This window comes from Rousettus aegyptiacus, unplaced genomic scaffold (genome assembly GCF_014176215.1).
Source record: "Rousettus aegyptiacus isolate mRouAeg1 unplaced genomic scaffold, mRouAeg1.p scaffold_m13_p_4, whole genome shotgun sequence".
Lineage (NCBI taxonomy): Eukaryota > Metazoa > Chordata > Mammalia > Chiroptera > Pteropodidae > Rousettus > Rousettus aegyptiacus.
Window position 1 is genome coordinate 51,747,381 of NW_023416307.1, and position 24,136 is coordinate 51,771,516.

General features: G+C 41.2%; 1 protein-coding gene across 15 annotated transcripts in view; it reads right to left on the reverse strand.

Annotated features, from left to right (window-relative positions):
* KALRN (kalirin RhoGEF kinase) overlaps positions 1–24,136 on the reverse strand; it is a 592,295-nt gene that overhangs the window by 7,079 nt on the left and 561,080 nt on the right. For 14 of the 15 annotated variants that reach the window (XM_036219576.1, XM_036219573.1, XM_036219571.1 and 11 more), the window contains 8 exons: positions 14,619–14,646; positions 13,967–14,138; positions 11,965–12,086; positions 11,164–11,295; positions 9,520–9,684; positions 7,596–7,674; positions 3,545–3,745; positions 369–507 (listed from right to left, as the gene is read on the reverse strand). In XM_036219576.1, the coding sequence (XP_036075469.1) occupies positions 369–507; positions 3,545–3,745; positions 7,596–7,674; positions 9,520–9,684; positions 11,164–11,295; positions 11,965–12,086; positions 13,967–14,138; positions 14,619–14,646 (1,038 nt within the window). Of the gene's footprint in view, positions 1–368; positions 508–3,544; positions 3,746–7,595; positions 7,675–9,519; positions 9,685–11,163; positions 11,296–11,964; positions 12,087–13,966; positions 14,139–14,618; positions 14,647–24,136 lie in introns of those variants that run through there. The other variant, XM_036219579.1, reaches the window with a different exon arrangement.

The following is a 24,136-nucleotide window of genomic DNA, read 5'->3' on the forward strand; positions in this document are numbered from 1 at the left end:
TGTTTGACATTGAAAATCATGTCTTCTTAACTATTCCTTTTACAACGAATCAAGAAAAATAATAAATTATTCGTTTTGAAGAACAGGAACTTGTTTCTGAACACCTTGAACAAAAAATGACATTTACTGGCTTCCTTCTATAAAGTTAGTGAAAGTACTTTCTCTCACCCTAGATGTCACTGTGATTCTAGTGTGTGCTCATCAATTTGTCAATAACACAATTAAATCATGTAACCTCATTTCTGTTTAATATTCATAAGGATTCTAATCTAAGTAAATAAAATAAATTAGAATTTACAACCCTTGAGAATAATGACTAGCAGGTTGGACTTCACTACTTCCTGGCTAGGGTTGCTATTTATTATTACCTTTATGTCCAAATGTGCAACCCTGCAATTGTGAAGGTACTGCAGAGCTTCCATGATGTCTCGGATATAGAAAGCTACTTTTTCTTCCATCAGCTCATCATGATTCATAAGGTAGTCTAAGAGCCGTCCATCATCCATCCTGCAAGTAGGAAGGAAAAATGTTTGTAAAGAAACAGAAAAATAACACACACACATCTGTAAGATCTCTCCTACTACTTATTATAAGATCAATGTTGCAACACATACATATTTTAGAGAGTCCAAAGTTAGTAAAGTGTTCAGAACATACATACATACAAATGTGGTGTGCTTCAGGGAAGAAATCTGTATAACTTTAAGATATATTTTGTTTGTTAACTTTTAAAATTGCTCACAAGAAAACAGTTCTGACACTCCTTTAAGAGGTTTGGTTGGGACATAGAGAAAGTCTTGAGAGAGAGAGATGGTCAAATGGGGAGGAGGGAGTTGGAGGCAGAGAGAGTGTTATTTCAATAATATTCTGATTAACTAGAACCTGGTGGCTCTAAGCAGCTCTACATGTATTATGAAAATTACCTTTATTTGTCAAGTTTTAGTGGGGAAAAACGGAAAGTAGGCAAAGTTTGTCTTTGGCATTCTTGACTCCTTTCTGAATCCTTTGCCTTTTTAGCAACTTTCTAACCTTAAAAACTGTGACAGAGTATGAGGATCCAGTCAGACCTGCGCTTGAATCCTAGTTCTCCCATTTATAGGCTAGGGGCTTGGAGTAAGTCATCTAAATTCTCTGTGTTTTGGTTTCTTCATCTTTAAAGTGGGAATAATAATAATGACAGCAACAATATATACTTCTTATGAGCATTGTGTAAGGATCAAGTGAGACAACAAAGCATAATTGGTAGCCTCAATAGTAAGCCTCAATAAATGGTAACTACTTTCAGGTACTCTGTGTCCTCTTTAGCAAGATGACCAGATGCCAGGCAGTTATTCCCTAATGTGTATTGGGTTGTTAAAGGCACATCCCCAGGAAATGCCCAGGAAGAGCAGCTTGAGCAAGAGTCAGAAACTACTTTCAAGCACAGCCGAAACCCCCCACAAAGTTTCCCTTCTCTAGTTGTTCCTTCCCATTGGTCTCCTGGTTTCTTCTGTCAAAGAGACAGGAGCAAAGGCTAGGAACAATGAGGGCCTCCTTTGCCTTCTTCTGACACTGCCAGGGACAGTGTGGGAGAAGGATTTGGGCTTTTTAGATGCATTTTCCTGGACTTCTTAGTGCACTCAAGGGAGAAATGAACAGTAGCAGTGCTCTGAGACACCAAAGTCTCGGCTACCAAGTTCACCCTTAGAGCTCTTGGATAATGCAGCTGCTCTGGCCCCACCAGAGACTAGGGGGTCAGAACCTCAGTTGCCTGGTAGAGAAAAGCTCTACCAGCAATTTGGTTAGCCACCAAAGTGGGGGCTCACAGTCATAGCATAACTGAGATTCAACACAGAGTTTAGCTTAGGCACTACCTCTCTGCAAATCTTCCCCGAACCTCAAGTCCAACCAAGCACCTTTCAATGTTCTCACAGCAACCCTCTCAAAAATATGCATTTCTTTCTTAGCATCTATCATGCTGCATTGAAATCATTCATTTAGCTATTGGTCTTCCTCATTTGAGTTATAACTCCTCAGGAGCTAGAACGGTATTTTTTATCTTTGCTCCTCACACTCAGGCCCAGGTCTACACAGTTGTGGGCACCCATTTGAGTGCTCAGTAAATGTTTGAGAAACCAGTTAAATCCAATATTCATCTAATTAAATCCCTGTAACATCTCTGAGAAGTGGGAATAATTCTTCAGACTTCACAGATGAGGACCCTGAGGCCTGGAAAGCCAAGCACATGGTCTCAAAGCACAGAGCTGGGATTAGAGCCCAAGTTCTTTATTCCAGGAATGGCTACTTTCCAGTGCACTGTGGCAGCTTGGTATTCAATGCCTTCCCTTGGAATGGTGATTGGCAAGCCTGAAGGGCAAAGGTTCTGTTTTTGAAGTACTACTTTGGAACACAAGTGACCATACATTTTATCAGAACTCAAGTATAACATGTTGCTGCTGGTAAATGAAGATCGTTCATTGTCAACAGAATATGCCTTTTGAGTTAGGAAGCTCCCAGATAGGCTTTGAAAGGCTGTTTTTAAGTGTATTTGTTAAGTCCAAAGTGACAATCTACCAGCCACTACACAGCTATACAAAGTTAAGTATCACAAAAGAATTACAAATACTAACAGAGTTGGTTTTGTCTCCTCTTGTTTCTTTACAACCAATTTAAAAACGTAGCCTAAAAAGTTTGCATTTGGTTTATTTTTTTTTCATCATAAATGAATTTATGGTAAGTTACTGCTTCAAAGGTTTCCATATACATACATATAGACTAACAAGCATAAGCACACACGAGCAAGAGTAAAATGACAGTTGAAAATCTGTAAATGGAGGTAGTTCTCTACTGAACATAGGCTCATGTGGGGCCATATACAGCATTGGTCTTCAGTGAAAATGTCTGTCTTCTCTCCAGGCCCTCATCAGCACCAATCTGCTAACACTTCTACGAGAGCTCAATACTTCTGAAAAGACTTTCTTTAGTCTCTGTAAAATCTCTCTGAACCACAGAGCATGTTCTCTGTTCTTAGTTTGGGATGGTAGTGAAGAGAATGTGACCTTACTGCTTTATTTGAACTATTCTGGGGCCAAGTATATGGTTTCCCGAGTCTCTAGAAAATCGGAATGAATAGAGTATTTTGAAGATAAAGTTTCACCCTAAAAGAAATTTCTTGGGTGGTAGACTGGGGATGCTATGGCTGTGGGTCAATGCACAAACCTCTTTGATTTCAACTCTACCCCATGCCTATTGTCAATAAGCTTTCCCTAAACTCCTGCCTAGCCCCAAAGTCTGAAATCGAAAGAAAATGAAAATTGGAGTGAGAGAATTGTGGGTTCAAGTCTCAGCTTCTTCATTTCCTAGTTTTAAGGAGTTAGTTTTAAGGATCTTCCTTATCCCTAATTTTCAAATCTATAAAATGGAAATAACACTTTTATAAAGTGGACAAGAGCGTGGTTGTTATATATAGCACTTTGTAAACCATAAGACACTGTATTAAATGTAACTGCTAACAAATAACCGAAAGGGCTGGGGACCACCTTAGAGAGATGACACCTGTACTTACAGTTCTAAAATCAGGATGTAGGATGTGGGAGACTCATAGGTGTCATGGAGAGTGATGTACTGTGGGTGCTGCAGGTGCTGAAGAAGGGCAGCCTCATGGGCAGCCTGCTCTTTTTTCTTCATTTTTTTGCTAACAAATTTCACAGCAACATCTTTGCGGGTAGCTTTGTGAATACACTTCTTTACTATGGAGAAACGGCCTCTGGAAAACAAAAGGGAGAAAGGATTTTGTCAAGATTCACTAATCAACCAGATATTATTTTACTCAAGAATGTGTGATGTTTTATCTTAAGTAGCCAGATGGTAACATTTTATTATGAATCCTATTTTCCTGTACGGTAGTGCCCCTTATTTATGGGGGATATGTTCTAAGACCCTGGTGGATGCCGAAACCACAGAGAGTATTGAACTCTATATATACTACATGTTTTACCCTATACATACACACCTTTTCACTTGAAAGAAGCACTTTATGGTTGTTCTTTGGCATATTTAAATTGCCAGCATCACTATTCTTGAGCTTTGGGGCCATTATTAAGTGAAATAAGGGTTACTTGAACACAAGCACTGTGATACCATGACAGTTGATCTGATAACCGAGTGACTAACGGGCAAGTAGTGTATATAGTGTGGATACACTGGACAAAGGGATGGTTCGTGTCCTGGGCGGGACAGAGGAGCATAGTGTGAGATTTTATCATGCTAGTCAGAATAGCACGCAATTTCAAATGTATGAAATGTTATTTCGGGGATTTTCCGTTACATACTTTTGGACCATGGTTGACCATGGGTAATTGAAAGTGTAGAAAACAAACCACAGATAAGGAGGGACTATTATATTTTTAATTATGTTACCATTAAGAAAACCAGTTTTACTTCCTTAGCATTTTAGGGTTCTTTGAGGTGCAAAAAACTAATAGCATTTTTAGTTGATATATTTTTCTGTCATTTTGAACATCAACCACAGGTTCATTTTTATTTCCTAAATAGAGTAAGTTTCTATAAAATACAACAATACTAAAAGTAATAACAACATTAAAGAAGGAGGAATTCTACTTTATGATAATTTCAATAACATTTTTAAAGAGGCAATTTTTCATTTTATTTTATATATTATCTTTTATTATGGAAAATTTCTAATATACACAAAAATAGATAGACTAGTACAATAAATGTCCTATGCAGCAAGCTTCAGTAATCGTCAACATTTTTCCAACCTTATTTCATCTATTCCTTTCCCGCCCCCTGATTTTTTTTTTTTTTTGGAGTGCAAAATCCATATATCATGTTATTTCATTTATAAGTATTTCAGTTTGCATCTCTAATTGACAAGGACATTTAATAAATACATAACCACCATTCTATTTTTACATCTAACAAAATTAACCACACCTAAAATAGATAAAATGGTTTCCAGACTCAACCGTAGCCATGTGGAAGGTAGTAAGGAGTGAAATAAAAGGAGGAAACTGATCCGCAGTGGAGGCAGAGAAAGGCAGGGTCAAGGAGGTGACAAGCCAGTGCCATGAAGGCCTGTCCAGGGGATGCCTTAACCCATGAACAGAGAAGTAAATTCTCTGAAGAGCGGTTCATTTCTCTAGTAGAAATGTATATATCAGACACCAGGGCCATGGCTTTCACAATTTTGAAAGAATTATTCTATTGCTTTCTGACTTCTAGTGTGAATGATGACATTAACTATCAATGTCTAAAGCATTATAATTCCCAACCATTTGTACATGATCCTTATAAAAATATTTAGTTTTCTCATCACTGAGATTTCCCCCTTGGCTCCCGTGGGCCCCTTTTTGTGGTTCGTCTGGCCAGAAAGATGGATTCCCTCAGAGTTGCAGCCTCCTGCAGCATCAGGCAATTCCACTTGATCTTGGGGTAAAGCAGTGACAGAAAGAGGGTGCAGGAGAAAAACAATTTCCCTGCTCTCTTTGGCTCAAAGGGAACTGCTTTGTCTTGCTTAAAAATTTTCCTTTACTTTTAGATTTAGTGATATCTCAGGAGGGAGTGTGATGGAGAAAGTTGGCTCACTTTTATGGTCCTGGCACAGATATCTTTCAGGAGTCTCATGTAAGTATCTAAATGTTTTATTTCCATTCTGTTAACATACAGCATTTTTAAAGGATCTTCTAAAAACATGAGGACTATATTAGGGAGAGAGGAAAAGTTTCAGGCTGCTGGAGATGAGATTTTTAAAAAAATCATTGATTGCTTTGAGCAGATCCAAAAATTGATCTCCCCTTAGAGAAATATTAAAACATCCATCTCTTCTAGTTAAAACATGCCATTTCCTGTGGCTATCAGCAGCAAATTTATGTCTTGAGGAGAAATACACTGGGGCATTCAGGTGATGCAACCAGTTTCACTTGCTCATAATTAGGGTCGCAAACTAGCTTCACAAACTTCAATATGATGGAGTAAACTAGATTTCAATTACTATAGCATATTTTTGACAAAAAATTGCTATGATGCAAAACAACGTATGCTAATAAACAAGCACAGGCTCAGAGTTAGGTAGTCCAGGATTTGAATTCTGGTTACTAGTTGTGGGACCTTGAAAAAGTACTTAACCCCCTTGAGCCTGAGTTTCTTTTACTGGAAATCTACTCAATGTAGAATTACATTGTAGAATGCAATGATTAGATTAAGTAACTTATGTATAATATCTGCACAGTATCTAAGACACTATAGTTCCTCAATAAACATCATCATCAACAGCACATAAATTTCCATTAGCCTTTCGGCTACACTAAGAAGAGAGGAAAGTAGAGCTAAAGTCAATTTTTGGTAGGTGCTGTGATGAAAGGCAACAATTGACATTGTGACTCCTGCCTAAAAAAATGGGAATAACAAGCATTTTGACTCTTTCCACAACCTCTGTCACAACCACTCCACTTAGGAAATTTTATGCTTCATTGAGAGGCATTAATCAGAGATGGAGAAGATGCTTAAGGCCCATTGTTAGTGGTTGCTTTTAAATCCAGGGTGGATGGGTAGGTGACTTGTAAGATCTACTACCCACATTTTCTCACCTAGATCACCTCGAGACTAGTGCATGCACAGGGATGGACCCCCTTTTTGTTCCTTTCCATCAACTATTTTGTGGGACAAACAATACATTTTTTCATTATTCTGTTAAAAGTCCTACTTTTATCCTTTTTATTTTTGAGGACACACTTTTCTAACTGAGAGAGAGAGAGAGAGAGAGAAGTGTTTGTGTGTATGTGTGTATGGGGGGGTTGGATTAGGAATGTGCTTGACAAATGAACATATATAGAGACCTGTACCAAACAATTAGTGATTATACATTCTTCTAGGGAACATGTGGAACTTTTAACAAAAATTGACCACATGCTACACATAAAGCCAAGTCTCAACAAAAATCAAAAATCACTATCATATAGACCAAGTTCTTCAACCATAATGCAATTAAGTTAGAAATCAGTAATAAGATAATTTGTCAGTCTTATAAATATGCAAATTTCAAAACATTTCTATTATGATAAGATCAAAGAAAAATATCATAGTAGAAGGAAAAATACTTAGAACTGAATAATAATGAAAATGCCACATATCAGAACAGGAGAGATGTCGAAAAAACTTGTACTTTGAAGAAAAGGTTGAGCCTTAAATTCTTTTTTTTCCTAGATTTTATTTTATTTTATCTTATTTTATTTTATTTTATTTATTTCATTTTTTATGCCTACAGAGCCTGGTTTTCCTAGGTGGTCTTCTATCCAAGTACTAACTAGGACTGACCCTGCTTAGCTTCCAAGATCAGACGTTCAGGGTGGCATGGCCATAGATCAGTCTTAAATTCTTATAATACAAAAGAAGAAAGACTGAGAGTTGATGAGTGAAGGCTTTAAGAAGGTAGAAAAAGATCAATAGGAAACACACATAAGTATTCTAGTTTTTTTTACTATAGAGAGATTGCACTTAGTAAAATAAACAAATGACAACAAAAGCGAGCCATTATTCTGATGTGCTGTTGTTAAGTGTTCATGAATGAAGGATTAGAGTACTGACTGGGTCATTACCTTCCAATTTCATTAAGCTCAGTATATGCCGAATCAAAATTTTCCTTCCAAGAAATGGTGGCACCATCAGCAGCAGCATCTTTGGAAGACAGAGAATCCATTCATAATATCAAGGAAGTCATATAAGAAAAACAAAAAGGTTAACAGAAAAACTGCAGCATCACCCCAAAGCAAATCTCATGACTAAATATGGAGTCTAACTCAGTGGGAAAATGCCATGATCCTCTGAAATGTTCTTTTTAAAAATATCATCCAAGAGGAAACTGACATGACAGAGTCCCTCCCCGCACCACTTACATCAACAAAGGAAAACTCGGAACAATCGGGAATGTGACTTCTGGATATTTTAAAATAAATATTTGGTAGAAAAAATAAAAAGGGAGAGAGAGAAAACCACATTGAAGGCCCGGATAAGCCCGCGAGAATCAGGACTGTTGGGAGGATGCTGCAGAGAGGTTAGGGGAAGAGTTATAAGGCCAAGAAAGGAGAAAAGGAAAGCAATGTGCTCAGATATTCTAAAAACTGCTCTTTCTCACCCCACTGTTCTCAGGCACTGATGAGTGTATTCCGTTTATTGAATGATTTAGCTTAACCCAAAACACGTGCCTGAATGGAATCTTTGCAGCATTACCTTGTACGGTGTGTTAATTCCATGGCAATGATTTACACACACACACACACACACACACACACACACACGCGCGCGCGCGCACACAGACAAACACGCACACTAATATCTATTTGTGTTGTCTCTGGGGACCAATGCGCACAAGAAGCAAAACATGAGCAGCAGTCAGTCCCTAAGCAGGATTTAAGTCAGTGGCTTGGGAGGAGGGCACCGAGACTGCAGCACAGCTCCTCAGGCTGCCCAGAGCTCAGCTCAGCTGAGGCTGAAGGTGCTTTATCCAACACTGAAATCTAAGGAAACAGATTCAGGGCCGAGGTTTCCTGTGAGTCACAGGCCCGGGGGAGCAAAGCTATTGGGAGGGACTGAGCTGGTGGGGACAAGGCTGGGAGCGTTCCAGGCTTCAGCTAGGGGTGGGGCTGTAGCCTAAGTCCCTAGAGTGTTTCTGGAGCTCTTCTGGAGACTTCTGGGCTCCCTTAACCCAAAGAGACAGAAGCTCACTGTCTTTTAAGTAGTCACCTCCTCTGTGCGCCACACACACACACACACACACACACACACACACACACACACACACACAGTTTACTCCCCTGCACTGCCCCAAAGCTCATTACTGGGAGATTTTTTTAGGCTAGCAAGTCTCCTCTTTGAAAATGTCCCTGAGACCAAGGTGGCTTGGTGAGAGAGTGAGTGAGTGGGCAACATAAGAGCCACGTTTCTAAAATACTCACGTGTACCTAGTTATACGTATATTGTAGTTAATTACTCAACACATTTACATAAAAATATATCCACATTGAGAAAAGATATTCTGGGAGGGCTGGGGATGGGGAAATCATCAAATATTCATTTTGAGCCAAATCCTTCAACCAGGTTGCTTTCCTCTTTCCATGTTAAATTGGTGAGTGGGGCTGTCCCTAATGCTGTGAGGTACACTTATGCCTGGCACGGGTTCCCAGGGGAGAGGGAGTTTGGTGTTCCCTGGGGCAGATAGCATCCATGTGACTTATGACATCTGCCTGCCCCTCTCTGTTCCTGGAGACACTCACAGGTGCCTGGGATAGGCCCAGGGTAGACAAATATAACTTTTGTTCCAAGACACTTGAAATCACACTTCAAGAAAACACTCTTTACCGGGCCTGCGACATGTTAACTTGACTGAAGCCAACAAGCAAATCCAGGTCATCCCCTGCATGGTGGCCCGACATACCAATGAACAGACAGTACCAGCGAGTGTGTGACATTTGGCCAGGTGCCTTGTCTTCACCCTCTGGGGTCCCGGGCATGGCTGGGACTCACCGTATTCTGGAAGTCGCACAAACTCCGATGGCTCGCTGGGAAGACTGATCCCCCAGGGGTTACTGGCACTGACTCTGAACTGATAAGGACTACCAGGACTGAGGTCTTCGATGACGAGGTAAGTGTCCAAGGTCGAAGCTACCGACTGCTGCCAGGTCTGGGAACCTAGTGCACAATTTCGGAGGAGAGGGAAGGAGAGAAAGCCAGAGGGACATTGTTCCAAAGACCTTCAGCAAAAACAAAAAAGGAAAATTGATGCATTCTATTTAAGGGACAGTTCTGGTCACTGTGGTGTTGGACTCTGATAGCCTGCAGGCCAACCGTGGCAGGTTTGGCTTCAATTTCCTATATGACTGAATATATCATGAGGGGTGTGGAAGCAGCTGGCTTATTGATTCTGTTCATTTCAAATGTGCACATGTGAAGGTGGAAAGATATAATTATATAGATTTTATGGAAGAACATGAGGCAAATTTTTAATAAGGCCAGAAAAAAATGTGAATTCATAACAAAATGAGAAAATATGCATTTGGAAATTGAAAGAAATAGGAATGAACATGTATTGAGCACCTCGTGCATATAGAATACTGTGGGAGGCATCTTCATATAATTGTCTCATTTAACTTTCTCAGTTAAGTCCACAGAAACTGCGTTATGTCAGGAGCATTAATCTCACTTTATAGATGAAGAAACTGAGACTCAGAAAGATTAAACAATTTCTCCATGAGAACTTAGTTGATTAAGATAAACTACGAGCTGAGTAATGTTGAGGTGAATAAGGATTTTATGAAATGTGTCTGTCAGCTCAGCATTAATATCTTTGTGCTGAGCTGGGAGATACAACAGCCTAAGAAAGACACAGAAATAAATAGCTTTATAATTACAGAGGGCCTGTTGAATAGATGAAAGATGAGTTAACGTAATAAGAGTAATGGAAAGTAGAGTAAAACAAATGATTTTGGTTCTGGGTCCAAGCAGTCACTTTCAATTCTGTTGAAATTTATCATATGGTTCAGAGATCTTTTTTTTTTTTTTTTAACAAGTTAGAGCTACCTAGCAGCTTCATATTTTAGCTACATCTTCTTGATACATAGATGCCAGTCTCAGTTGTTTCCAACTGCCGAAGAAATATATGTACTCTCACGTACACATAGCATATAAATGTAACAACTTAAAAAAATGAATAATTTTTAAAAGTTTATATATAGAGTGATCTCTAAATTTTATCTAGGGGGTGGGACTAAAGCTCTGCTCCTGCTCCCTTAGTATTATTCTGGGAGAAAGACCTCAAATTAGCAGATTAGAAACGTGGTTTCTAGTGCCATCTCTGCCCCTTACTAACTCTAGTTTTGTGTACCCTAACTTTCTTTAGGCCTTAGCCCCCTCATCTGTAGATTGTCCCCGTCTGGCTGACGGGGCCCCTTAAGTAGCGAAGTGCCTACGAAGGCACTTTGAAACCTGCCACAAGTCTTTATCGTTTTGGTAAAATCTACTGCTATATGTTTGAGATCAGATGGTGCTGCAGTCTGGCGCTGAGTTGGAAGACACCAGAAGGAACAGCGGATGAAAGGCACGGGGACTAATAGCTTTATGACTCTGCCGGTCCTCCTTATGGGGAAGAGAAGACAGAAGCAGATGGCGTACCTTCCTCTCTGTACTCCACGGTGTAACCAGAAATGGTGCAGTTTCCTGTGCTGGATGGAGGCAGCCAGCGGAGAATCACGGAGGTGCAGCTTCTCTCCTGTGCAATGGGGCGGTTAGGGGCTGCTGGAACACCTTCGAGGACAGAAATTAGGGTCAAGTGCTACTGCTGCAGAACTTAGCATTTAACACCAAGGTTTCATATCACCTAGAAAATGTTGCCTAATCTGAGTCTCAAATTTTTCCTATGACCTTTTCTACCAAGTGCATTACCTTTCTCCAGGATGGAGGGAGACCTGGGAGATACACTTTGCTGTTGGAGGTTCTTTTTTGGGCTGAATACTGCACACGGGAGACACAGCTTGGTCAGGGAACTGCGCAGGAGGTATATGGTAGGCCACAGACAGCTCTTAGCCAAAATTCTCTCTCTTCCCATGTGATAGAACTTTCCTTTGGAATTTTCACAATAGAACATTTCTTCCTCGTCTCAGGAAGCCTTTGTAATATCCACTTAAAATGTTTGAGTAACACAAAATCATAGAGACAGAAAGTAGTATGGTGGTTGGCAGGGGCTGGGGGCGGGAGCAGGAGGAATGGGGAGTTGTTCAGTGGGTACCGAGTTTCAGCTTTGCAAGATGAAGAGTCCTGGAGACTGGCTACACAGCAGTGCGAACATACTTAACACTACCAAATGCACACTTAAAATTGTTTGAGATGGTAGATTTGATGCTATGTGTATCTTACCACATTACAAAATAAATATTGGAAAAGGTATAAAAATTATTTAACGAAAAGAGACCGCACCTTGCACTTTCACTGTTGCAGACGTTGATGTGGTCCCATGGTCGTTTGTTGCGATGCAGGTATAAATCCCGCTGTCTTGGGGCATCAGATTGCAGATCTTCAGGGTGATTTCTCCAGAATCACTAGAGACACAGAAAGGCTGCCCTTCGGACTCCAGGAATGAGACAATTGACTGGCAAAGGGTTGGCGCATGCTGTGCTAAGCTGAATCCTCAGGTCCGAGGACTAGTCCCAGCTCTGTTACACACCTCGGGTGGTTACCTTGCCTCTATATTCCTATCTCCTTATGAGGGGAAAAATTCATGCCATGCCTATCTCCCAAGTTTGTTGTATATGAAGAACAGAGAAAAAGTATAAATGAGATAAAAATCAGAACAAGTTTTCAAATATATAAAGTCCATATCTACCCATATTACTTTGTCCTAAAATATTTTCAGTCTCGCGGGTCAATAACGAATGGTACAAAAAACCCAAGAAGACTAAAAAGAATGAAAACATTCACGTATTTCAAATTCTATGCATGGAACTCTCAAAATAATTAAGTGAATTAAATAAGCAGAAATTCCTCCACTAAATAACTTTCCCAGCATTCCCAACCTGGGGTTCAGGATATCACAAGGGAAAAACTGCTCCGAAAGGGTTAAATAAGGAAGCAATAGCCCCACTCTTTCCCTACTGATTGTGACATAACATGGTATGTTCACGATCCTCACCAACCACAGACTCTTACACTAACCTCCTTGGATCCTCACCAACCACGGACTCTTACACTAACCTCCTTGGATCTTTACCAACCACGGACTCTTACACTAACCTCCTTGGATCCTCACCAACCACAGACTCTTACACTAACCTCCTTGGATCCTCACCAACCACGGACTCTTACACTAACCTCCTTGGATCCTCACCAACCATGGACTCTTACACTAACCTCCTTGGATCCTCACCAACCACGGACACTTACACTAACCTCTTTGGATCCTCACCAACCACGGACTCTTACACTAACCTCCTTGGGTCACGGACAGGCCCTGAGCAGGGAGGCTCCACTGGCAACACCATTTCACACACACAGATATTAAGTTAATGGAGGAAAGTGTCTTGATCCTAGATATTTCTTCCATAAACGTTTCTTAAGCATTTGGGGCTTGTTACTGCTCGTCCGCTGGGAACAGTAGTATACCAAATAGTCCATAATTCATAGCAAGAAATATTAACAGGATGATTGGGAGGCAGTAAACCAAGTTTTGTGAAATACCCTTTTTGCATAGAAGCATGCTGTGGCTGGATTTTCTGTTTTCTATTGCACATTTCGAAGTGAGTCATTTTATTTTTTTCTAAGAAAATTGTTCTTAGGTTAATGGATGAATTAAATATATCACTGTTTCACAGGGTCCTGATGGGGCACAGAGAACATTGGGATATCTAGATGTGAGGACCACATTCCTACCACAGATTTGGAGCCTTCCCTGCTTCTCCTGACCTAAGTATTTTCTTGGGAATCCTAGGGAAAGATCATTAACTAGGCTGAATATAATAAGTCAGTGACTGTCAAAGGTCTTCAAAAGTGCGATTCAGGCTTATGTTAAAACATAAAGGTGATATTTTCCTTTATTTGTTTAAGGTGGGTCCAGAATGCAGTTTCCTGTCCTTTTTGGTCTCAGGTGTGTCTGTGTGATGCTGATCAACACGTGAATACGTGTTGGTCATGACCCAGGTGTTCATTGGGCTGAGTGGCAGGTCGTAGTGAGAGGCTGAGGCTGTGCCTGCAGCTCACGGCCCTGAGTACACTGCTGCATGAGTACACTACTGTGAGCCACTCATAGGTTTTGACTCACTCTTTCTCTTAAACGAGGCCAAGCGTTTGCACTACCATAGACTCCAGGGCAGCTCTTCTCTTGGGGAGACTAAGAAACTGAAATAGCAGCGGCATCCCAACAGCATCCAGGTGTTGCACTAAGGAGCCGGGGGTGGGGGGTGTTGAGGTGGGGTGATCAGCTTACCAGGAGGAGGCAGTGTATGTGGCTGAGCTGTTGTCAGTGTCAAGGATGTTCTGGTCTGGACCCTTCCAGGTGATGGTGGGCTTCGGCCGCCCACAGACTTTGCACTGCAGTGTCACTGTGTCCCCAAGCAAGCAAGTCACATCCACTAAGGGCACAAGGAATTCTGGGGCCACTATGGTCAAATTGACATAAATTCACAACATTCAGAATAAACTTAGAACAAAACAGCCATTTTACAACACGGTACTCTTATTTCTCATCCATGTTTTGTAATGATTCGAATAACCTTTGACATAACACTATTGAGTCATCTATGTCCCGTGAAAAAGTATTTTAAAAGTAATACGTGTTTATGATTAAAAAAATTAGGAAATACAGATAAACAAAGAAGAAATATCTCCATAATATCATGATACAGAGGTAACTGTGAACAGTCTGGTATTTATCCTTTCGATATACTTTTTCATACAAAAATTAGATCTCATGATATATTGCAAATTGTGGTCTTTTCATCCTGACAATTCATCATAAACACCTTTCCTTGTCCATAAGTACAGAACTACTTCATCATTGTTTAAAGGCTCTATCTCAGTTTGCCATTCAGTTATTTAGCCAATCCCCATGTCCTCAATTCTACTACTTTTTAACTCACCTTCTTGGATGAAATTTGGATTTAAGATCTGAAAAACACAAAGAAACAGAAAATTGCTTAAATTTTAAACTACTAAAAGAGAACAGGAGACTTTTATCCTATTGAGTAAAAAGGAGTATAAATTAGGGTGCTGAAGCTCAGAGTCCAGACTCTGTTGTTCGTGACCATGTTACCATCAAAGTAACAACAAAGGGCACCCGGCTTACTTTCCTGTCTACTCTCATTGGTCCCATCACTCTGGGTCATCCAAGACCCAGGCAGGTTTATTGTGGCTGCGAGCTCTGCTGGCTGCAGCTGGCCTTTCTGCCCTCTAGCACCTCAGTTGCTCTTCCTCCCTGCCACATGCATAAAAGTCCACTCTGTTCTCCTGCCCACCCAGTTCAACATCCACCCAAGCAATGTGGTGGCACTGATTCTTCCCAGCATCATGAGAATTCAAAAACAGAGGGCCTGACATCTATCAATTTGGAAAGGTCATTGACATTAACCACTACCCACCAACTGGGCAGTTTCCTTCCACCCAGCAAGGGAATTGCTCTTCAAGCAGCTAAAATATAGAGCTTGTCTGATTGAAGGGGAAAGAGAGAGGCTGTGCCCATCCATCTGGTCCCTAGCACAGCCTCCTGTCGCCCAGGCCTCCATCTGGCAGCTTGAAAACCACTGACCTGATGGTTCTAACTCTTTTTGCTGCTTAAGTGAGAAAACAGAGACTTAGGACTTAAGTGACTTGTGTGGTCACATGGCTGGCTGGTGGAGGTAACTGCTGGAGCTTTTTGCACATACCACGCTGACTGCCTCGTGATCCCATGCATCTTCACAGAAGGGAAAACCTTATGGCTGACTAGCTGTGCTGAAAATTTACTCCTTCTTAAGAGGATGGTCTCCTTGGTTTTTCTCCCATCTTTGTATTACCTCTAATCATGCAAGTCCAGGTCATAAAGCCTGACAGGGTGAACAGAACATGGACTTTGGAGTCAGAGAGGCTGGGGCTTACCTCTTTTACTTAATGTGATTTTATGTTAATTATGAAAGTTTATTAGCATCGATTTCCATCACTATAAAATGGTGATAAATAATACCTAGTGCAAAGTGTTATCATGAAGATTAAATTAAATAAAGTATGTCACGTGCTTAGCGCAATGCTTGACAAGTAATGAGTAAGTATTCAATGACTATTTAAATAAAGATGATCTAATTCTAATCATCTCCCTTCTGCTAAGCAGCCTATTGTTACAGTGGCTTATCTCTAACAATTTATTTTACAAAATTCTTCTTTCCATAAGGAAGCCAGAGAGCTCGTGTGCCTTACAAATAGTCTATTAAGGCATTCACACTTACTTCCCTATATTTATGTCCTATGTGAACATGGTTTCTGGGTGTTCTTCCTTATACGGGCACTCATATGAACCCTTTGTAACAAAGATGCTATTTGCTCCTTCAGGTTCCCCTTTGCAGACCAACCCATGTATACCACACAGGTTTTTCACAAAGTTGGCTGCAGAACACTTCCGTGATACCAAGTCCTGGGGTTGAGTGTCTCAAGACTGACCACTGCAGTGCCACTGCTAGTCTCAGAGGGCCGCTCACACTACTCTCTGGCCTTCTTTTAAATTGATGGTTCTCAATCTTTGACCTGGGCAGCTTTAAAAACATGAAAAGACAAATGTCTGGGCCTCATACTTAGAGATTCTGTTTTGATTAGTGTGAAGGAGCTCCAGACATCAGGAGCTTTGAAAGCTGTGTCAGATGAATCAAATGCAGCTTAGTTGGAGGAAAGACGCTCATCGTTCCCCTCTATCCAAGGGAGCTGATTTTAGATAAACAAACTTCTTGCCCATGAGGCTTCTTTGGGGTGGGGTGGGCAATGTGTATGTAGGGCACTTGGTAAACTCTTCTGCCTTTCCCATCCCTCTGTGAGGAGATACTGGGCCATGGCAGGGAGCTACCACTAAACATTGTGGGCAGCACCACGTCACTTGTAGAAGGTGCAAAGGAGGCCATAAGTTTACCCCTGTGGCTTAGTTGAGGCAGCGAGGATAACATCTGAACCAGTCATTTCACAGTCCAATATTCATAGACTATACTGTCTAAAGTCAACAGTGGGTATCTCAGAGTGGTGGGGTGAAGGGCAGCTTTTCCTCCCATTCAAAAATGTTGATTGTCTTGTTCTCCAGGCCACTGTAAGTTTTCATGGATACAGAGATGCTAAGACATAGGTTTTGACCTCAAGATTTATAAAACATTATCTGAATTTTGGATCACTTTTTCTCTTCTCTTCTTACCTAGGCTTTTCAAATATTCTGCTGTCAGAATGCTTCACTTTTGCAATAATTTTTCTTTAAAGGAAAAAAAAAAGCACAGTTGGAGCTATTAAACTATAGGTTCTTCAAGAACAGGAACCACCTGTTATTGATCTTTGAACCTCAGGCCCTGAGCATGGGGTCTGCCACACAATGGGCATTTAACACGTTAGTTGAATGAATATTTGACCTTTGTTCTCATTTTCACTTCTCCCAAGAATTGAGGACTTGTTCATAAATAAAATCTGGAAATAGGACCAAAATATCTCTAAAATAATTACTTCTGGGTATATTACTAATAATATTTGCCTAGAGCCTGTTTTCAAACATAGATGGAATGCAAACTTTTTAGAAAATGCTTAAAAACAATAAAATCCATTGCCTCTGAGAAAGGAGGTTCTTAGTGGCATGCTGTGCAGGAGGGAATGTAAACTTCGACAGCAGACAGAGCACATAGTGTCCAGACCCTAAGCTAGACAACAGTCTTAAGCAACTTGGGCCTCAGTTTTATCTGTAAATTAAGGATAATAATGCCCACCTGGGAGGTTGTTTGATGTCAGAAATTATTTGATGATGATTTACTGACCTGACCCTTGGTTAGGTGGGGTGGCTGGCAGGGAGCAAGGCAGACATGCTCACCACCCTCCTTGGGCCAATAGTCTGGTGGGGAAGATGGAATTAAATGACATCTGGACAAAATCCAGAAGGGTTCTTGGTTGATGTTAATGACCAGCCTTCAACGGACACGAAGCACGGCCCTACCCCTTGTCTCACCTCCACTCAATCAGAAGGCATCTAGGGTAAAAGCAATTTGGAAATGCTGCCAGCTTTGTTTGGTGGCCCGTACTTCCCGTCGTGATGGGATTCCACACGGGAGCAAGACAGAGTCTACACCAGGCGTCTCAGAGAGAAGATAAAGGACAAATGGAGGAGACAAATGGCAGGTTAGGTGGGGTTTCACGAACCTGCACTGGGCTGGTACTTTAATAAAGCAATGCCCCAAACTGCTGCTTAGAAGATTTCTTGCCTTACTCCTCTTTTTCATCACAGTCTCATCTGCTTTAAGTATATTATTAAATACACTCACTGTTTAGAAAACAAATCTTCCTAGTTTGGGTGTAGATTTTAGCAAGAAAGTTTGGAAAGAAAGGTTGCCATAAGGCTTCACTGCAGGTTCTCTATCTGGAAGGGCTTGTGAGAAGTATCGGTCTTCATTCCTCTGCCTCTGGGCCGGCCCAGGTGTTGCTGATAATGGTAATAACATTGCCGACTTGTGTAGCATTATGTAGTTGGCAGAAACAACTTACAAATAAATTCCTTCCTTTGCTCCTTTGAAACCGGGGAGGAAGTGCAAAGCAAGTGTAATTTACTTCCATTTCCAGACGAGTATGTGCAAGAGCATAGAGACAGTGATACAGGACTGGCTCTGAGTGCTCTTTCCACCACAGCATTCAGTGCAGAGGCCAGGTCTTGGGGAAAGCATTGAGAGACTTTGTCATCAATGTCAAGTCCTATCCGCTTACCTCTGCTCTCCAACCTTGCTCTCCATCTTCTCTCTCCACTTAATTCTCTTTTTCAAACTCCTCTAGCAAGGACCAAGAGTCTGGGAAAAAGCCACGCCAATGCTTTTTCCTACCTTGACTCTGGATTATGCCCATAAAGATTCCTTCCTCATTTTTCCTCTTTCTCCTTGGAAGCAAGCAGGAATGTGGACTGCAGGAGGATCGTGATGGCCTTCTTATATAGCAGTGTAACACCTTATATATTTGTATATAGCTCCCAAAACTTACTGGGCCCATGAGTGCAAGGGTTGTGTTTTGTCGACTGATATTGCCTCGGAGCCTTGCACGATACCTGGCACATAAGCACTCCTTCTATATTTATCAAATCAAGGAAAATTTAAAGTAATGGGATGCTAATTTGGAGGTGGAGAGTTGAAAAAATGTCTTGCCGTGAGCTTGGAGTGTTTTCCTGTTTCCATTAATCAGGAATGAGACTTGCTCTGGAGCTTCATTGGTCAGTCCATGCCTGAGATTTAGCCAGTAGTGAGTGATCGTCTACTGCCCCCTGCTCTTCCAGCGGCTGGCAACTATGGCTCTGATCATGTGACCGTCTACAATAATGTCTTCCCTGTGTGTTATTGCTCAATTAGACTTGCGAACCCTTTAAAGATAACAATTCTTTTATATGTTTTGTGTACCATCTGTCACACTACTTAGCACAGCATCTTGCACATAGCAGAAGATCACGTATTTGTTAAATCTGTTGAGGTCACTCAGTCAATAGGCTAGCATTTAGGTCTCTTGCCCACCTTGTCTAATGGTCATCGTTGATGTGTGCAGGGACCTGAGGTATCAGGCTGGGACCTGAGGTTAACCATAAACCGCACGTATTTCTTGAAACCTAATGTTTTCCTTCCTGAGGAACAGTTTGGGAGTCCGTGTAGAGTGGTAGATGGGAAGGAGGAGAGAACTGAAATCCCAAGTGAAAGCGGTAGTAGAGGAAAGACGACACATATAAATTGCCATGTTCGCTCTCTGGGAGACCCAAATCCAAGAGGACGAGGCTTGCACAGAGTCATAAAGAGCTGCTTAGGAATCTGGTTTTATTTGAACAGCAGAGGGCAGCAGGAGGTAGGGCTGACTCCTAGATGGAGAAAAAACCCCACCACAATGTGGTCCGTCTGTCTGCAACTTGTTTTTTCCCGTTGGAGAGAATTCCAATTATTTTCTTGACCTTTTTCTTCAAAATGGGAGGCTTAGTGAGGTAACAGGAAAGAATCACAGGTAAAATCAAGTGTTGAATAACAAGCTGAGCTTTGAAGAAATCTTGAGACTATGTTTCTTGTCAGCCAATGTCCAAGACTCTGACTCTGTATCCTAAGAGTAATGGTGCAGTTCTCTCCATCTGTCCAGAAAACCAGGTGACAACTGACTTCAGAAGAAAAATACCTCTACCTTATTTTTTCTAATTCCCTTATCACCAGTCATAAAACACAGTTCGAAACTACATTATCGAGAAAGCTGAAGGAATAAAAATAGTCAAAAGAAACTCAAACCAAGGTTCAACTCAGAGCTATTTTGAATAAACTAATGTTTCTTTCTTTTTTCTTTCTTTTTTTAAAAACAACTTCTAAAAATGTAGGTGTGATTTCTGGTTTGGAGTTTTAACCCTTCATATTTCAATCTGGCCAAACCAGCAGACACATTTTCTGAATTTTTAGAAAATATTTTTCTGAATGTTTAGAAAATAACTTTCTAAAATTTTAGAAAATCTTCCTATCTCTGCTCATTTAACAAAGCAAGCTACAAAAAAATGTATCTTTTATTGTACTACAACTCAATCCCAGTCAGAGCACTATCTCTGAACTAGTTCCAAACTTCCTATTTTCATTATCATTTAGTTCCAAGTATTTTTTCTTTAACTATGATTTTTTCTTTGACCTAATTGTTAATAGAAGTGTTTTAAAATTTCTAAATGTAAGAGATTTTTTAAAAATATTTTTTTTGTTACTGATTTCTAACTTAATTGCATTGTGGTTAGAGTACTTGATCTATATGATATTGAGTCCTCAATTTTTGATGAGATTTGCTTTATGAGTCAATTTCTGTAAAAAGTTTCATGTATTCGTGAGGAGAATGTATAAGCACTAATTGTTGGGTGCAGGTCTCTAGGAATGGTCATGTGTGAATCATATTGTTTTATGGGCGTTTCTAGTCCAAATTTCTCTCTCACCCCTCCTTTGTATTTTGTTTAGTGAACATGTAGTGTGTCCTCAAAAATAAGAGGATGAAAATATGACTTTTAATAGAATAATGAAAAAAAATCTATCAGCTTTCCCACAAAACAGTTGAAGGGGAAGGAACAAAAGGCGGTTTATTGCTGTGCATGTTGCTCTCACTGTGTTCTTAGTATCCTAAATGTCGGTCAGGAAGGGACTCCGGTCGGGGGCGAGGATGGTCAGTGGGGGTGTTATAATCTCCTTTCTATAAATCTCATTACCAACCTGGAAGCCAAAAGCTTGACCGTGGATACAATCTTTATGAATGAATGTTTCGAGATATCATCACTTAATGATTTCACCCTGATAATCTCTATTCCCTATAATATATATATAATCTCTATTCTCAGAGTCTAAGGACCCTCAACAGGTTAAAATTTGCTCTAAAGATATGAGAATGTACAAGGTCGACTTGGAGCTCCTTTGGAGTCCCCAAATAGGAATGCCCAGCCTGACATCCTTTCCCTGATCCTGCATAGTACTCGCTTCAATACTGTAATGTTTGTGTTATTAAATTTTGGTAAATTGAAGGACATTACGTCGAGTGAGCACGTAGGTGAACTCTGATAGCATGAGGAGTAGGAGGGTGTTGGGAGGTGGCGGCTCTTATTCCTCCAATAGCTGGCTCTTAGAGCAGCTTCTCCCTTGTCAATGGCACTTCGTAATCTCATTACTGTATAACAAGTGAAATGGGCTAGGCCACCAGGCTAGGGTGAGGGTGCCACAGGACGTGCATGACCCAGGGCGTACTGACTGTGTTGGCCCGAGAAACCAATTCAGACGCTTCCAGTTCATGCAGTTGGACTTCCTTTCTTGGCTTCTATGGTTAGACTCCTGAGTCACTGGGAAAGGGTGTGGGTGAGGCCACGTAATTACCCCCACTGTCAAGGGATTTAAAAAGTTGTTGAAGAAGAAATTCTCCTCCAACAAGTAGATGTGCAATAGGGGAGGCCTGAACCTGACCCTTCTTAGGAAGGTATCTGAGCCCATGACAGACTTCCTCTACATCACACACCAAGGTTAGCCTCTTGAAGCACCACATTCAGGACCTGCTCTATTTATTGATCAAATGACTATGACTTCTCTAAACCTGTTTCCTCTAGGAGGGTAAGAAAAGCCCATCTCCACCTGGTGGTCACAAGGAATAGAAGGCGTAATAGATGTGAATACGCAGTGGAAAAGCTCCAGGAGAAATGCCAGCTCCAGCAAACTAAATGCCTTTCTCTTTAGTGGCAGAATATAAATCAATCTGCATGTAGAGTCAGAACAAAGCTAGGCAAGGAAAGTGAGTCTCTAGGCCAAACTCATCAGATACATTACAAAGAAAATATTTTGTAAAAATAAAGCAAAAGGAATGTGACACTTCGCTTTTTCTCCCAATAGTTTTTTCATAAAAAATTTCTTTTTATAAAACACAGAAATAGGCATTGGTGGAAACACACTGGTGATGCCAGGAGATCAGTCACCTGACCAGGGGTGTAAAAGTTTCCTTCCATCTGTCTGGCCAGGTTATTTTGAAGCTCTGAATCTGGGACAAGGAGCCCAAACAGCTGAGGTAGGAACAGCAGGCTAGCTCTTTAAAGACGTGAAAGCTGGAGCTGAGGAATGTGGGATTGGCGAGGGCAAAAAGGGTCAGCTCCGGCCACTCCAACTCTTTCCCGAGCAAGGAGTAGATACTCTAGTCAGGTCTCAGGAGTCTATTCCCGCCATACCCTCTGCAGAACAAGTTTCAGGCGCAAGGCTCAGAATCTTCTCTTCCTCTTCTGTCGGGGTTTCATTGTTTTCAGAGTCAAGTTCAGGAGAGCAAAACGTCTCAAAGTCCTTTGATAACACACCTTAGACCTGCACAGTGCTCAAAGCGTCCCAAATCACTTAGAGAAACACCTGTACCCTTGGAGCTGTGCGTCCTCCCACAGAGAAACCCGGGGCTCAGAGAGGCTAGTTGGCCTGAGGCCTCACGGCTGGCAGTAGCTGGACTGGAGTCCAGGTTTTCTGACTCTCATTCCAGTGTTCTTTCCATGTGATGCTGCCTTCGTTTGATTTTTATTTATATCATGCTTCAGCCTTGGAAAGCTGTGATGGGCAGAAATGATATTTCTCTTTGCTGAGCTGGGACATTGAATGACAAATCTATACAGAAAAATGGCACTAGAAGGAAGGTCTCCTCTTCTGTCAGGATCTGTGTTTTAGATTAACCCCAGCCCGGAGATGGGGTGCTCCAAGAGGGGAGCAGAATGGTGTAGGTGGGGGAACAACTACCAGGGACAATCAGATACTGACTTCAGGGCACCTTCTCGTTTTCAAACAGAAAGTGACAACTTACTCCGCCTCAGTTTCCTCTTCTAAAAGTCTTCTGAAGGGGCTGGAGGGAGGAGGGGAATGGGGAGTTGTTTAGGGAGTACAGTTTCAGATCGGGATGATGAAAAAAGTCTGGAAATGAACAGTAGTGATGATTGCACAGTTTGTGAAGGTATCTAATTCCACTTAAAAATGGTTAAGATGGCAAATTTATACACACACATATATACATATATACACACACACATTTTATCACAATAAAAAAAAACACATAAAGGAGATGGGGCTAATTAAAGGTTTCTAAGTTTCTGTCAACTCTGAAAATCTAATTCTTACCCTAACTGGAAAAATTTCCCCAAATCAGCTTCACCTTTCTAAGTGTTTTCCTTCCCTCATCTTTCAAAAACTTTCCCACAAGATCCCAGCCCCATTCTTACTGTGGAAAGTGACTCCTTGAGCTAAATATCTTGTGGCCGGCATCACGACCAAGGGTAATGTCTGCATTTAGTCATGCCCCATGTTAAGTGGCTGGGGCAGAGAGGCAGTCTTTCTGGACTCTTGACACCTTCTTACTCTGACGGATTGCCTCACTTCTAAAAGTGGTATTGGGCATTTAAAAAAGTTAAGATGCATTTAATTAATTGGGCTTCCCCTAGAAGCCAGGCTGAGAATCCTTGTCCCTGAAGATAAAGGTCTAAGTCTGGGAGGTTGGTTCAGGCCTTCCTCCTCCAGCGTAGGTGCAAAAACCCAAGCATCAACGCGGTCCTCAGACGGCTTTCAGAGATGGCATGGGTATGGGAACCTGTCTAGCTTGGACCCTCAGAGAAATCCAATACAGCTCAGAAAGGACCTAGACTTCTCAGAGACGTGCATTGGCTCAGATGGCAGATGCTGAGCCTTGAGCCCAGAGCCCTGGCTCCAGCCTGGGCATCAGCGCAGGGGCAGAGGTAGGACTGAGAAGCTGGCAAATGGACATATGGCACTCAGCCCACCAACACACATCTATGCTCCTTGTGAATAAAAGGAATCAGCAGTCTAAGCTGTACTGGAAAAATGAATTAATATTAACTTATTTCCAAGACAGCCTCATCTTTGGTTTTAGGACTGATTTGACTCTTGCTCCACATTGATACATTTCC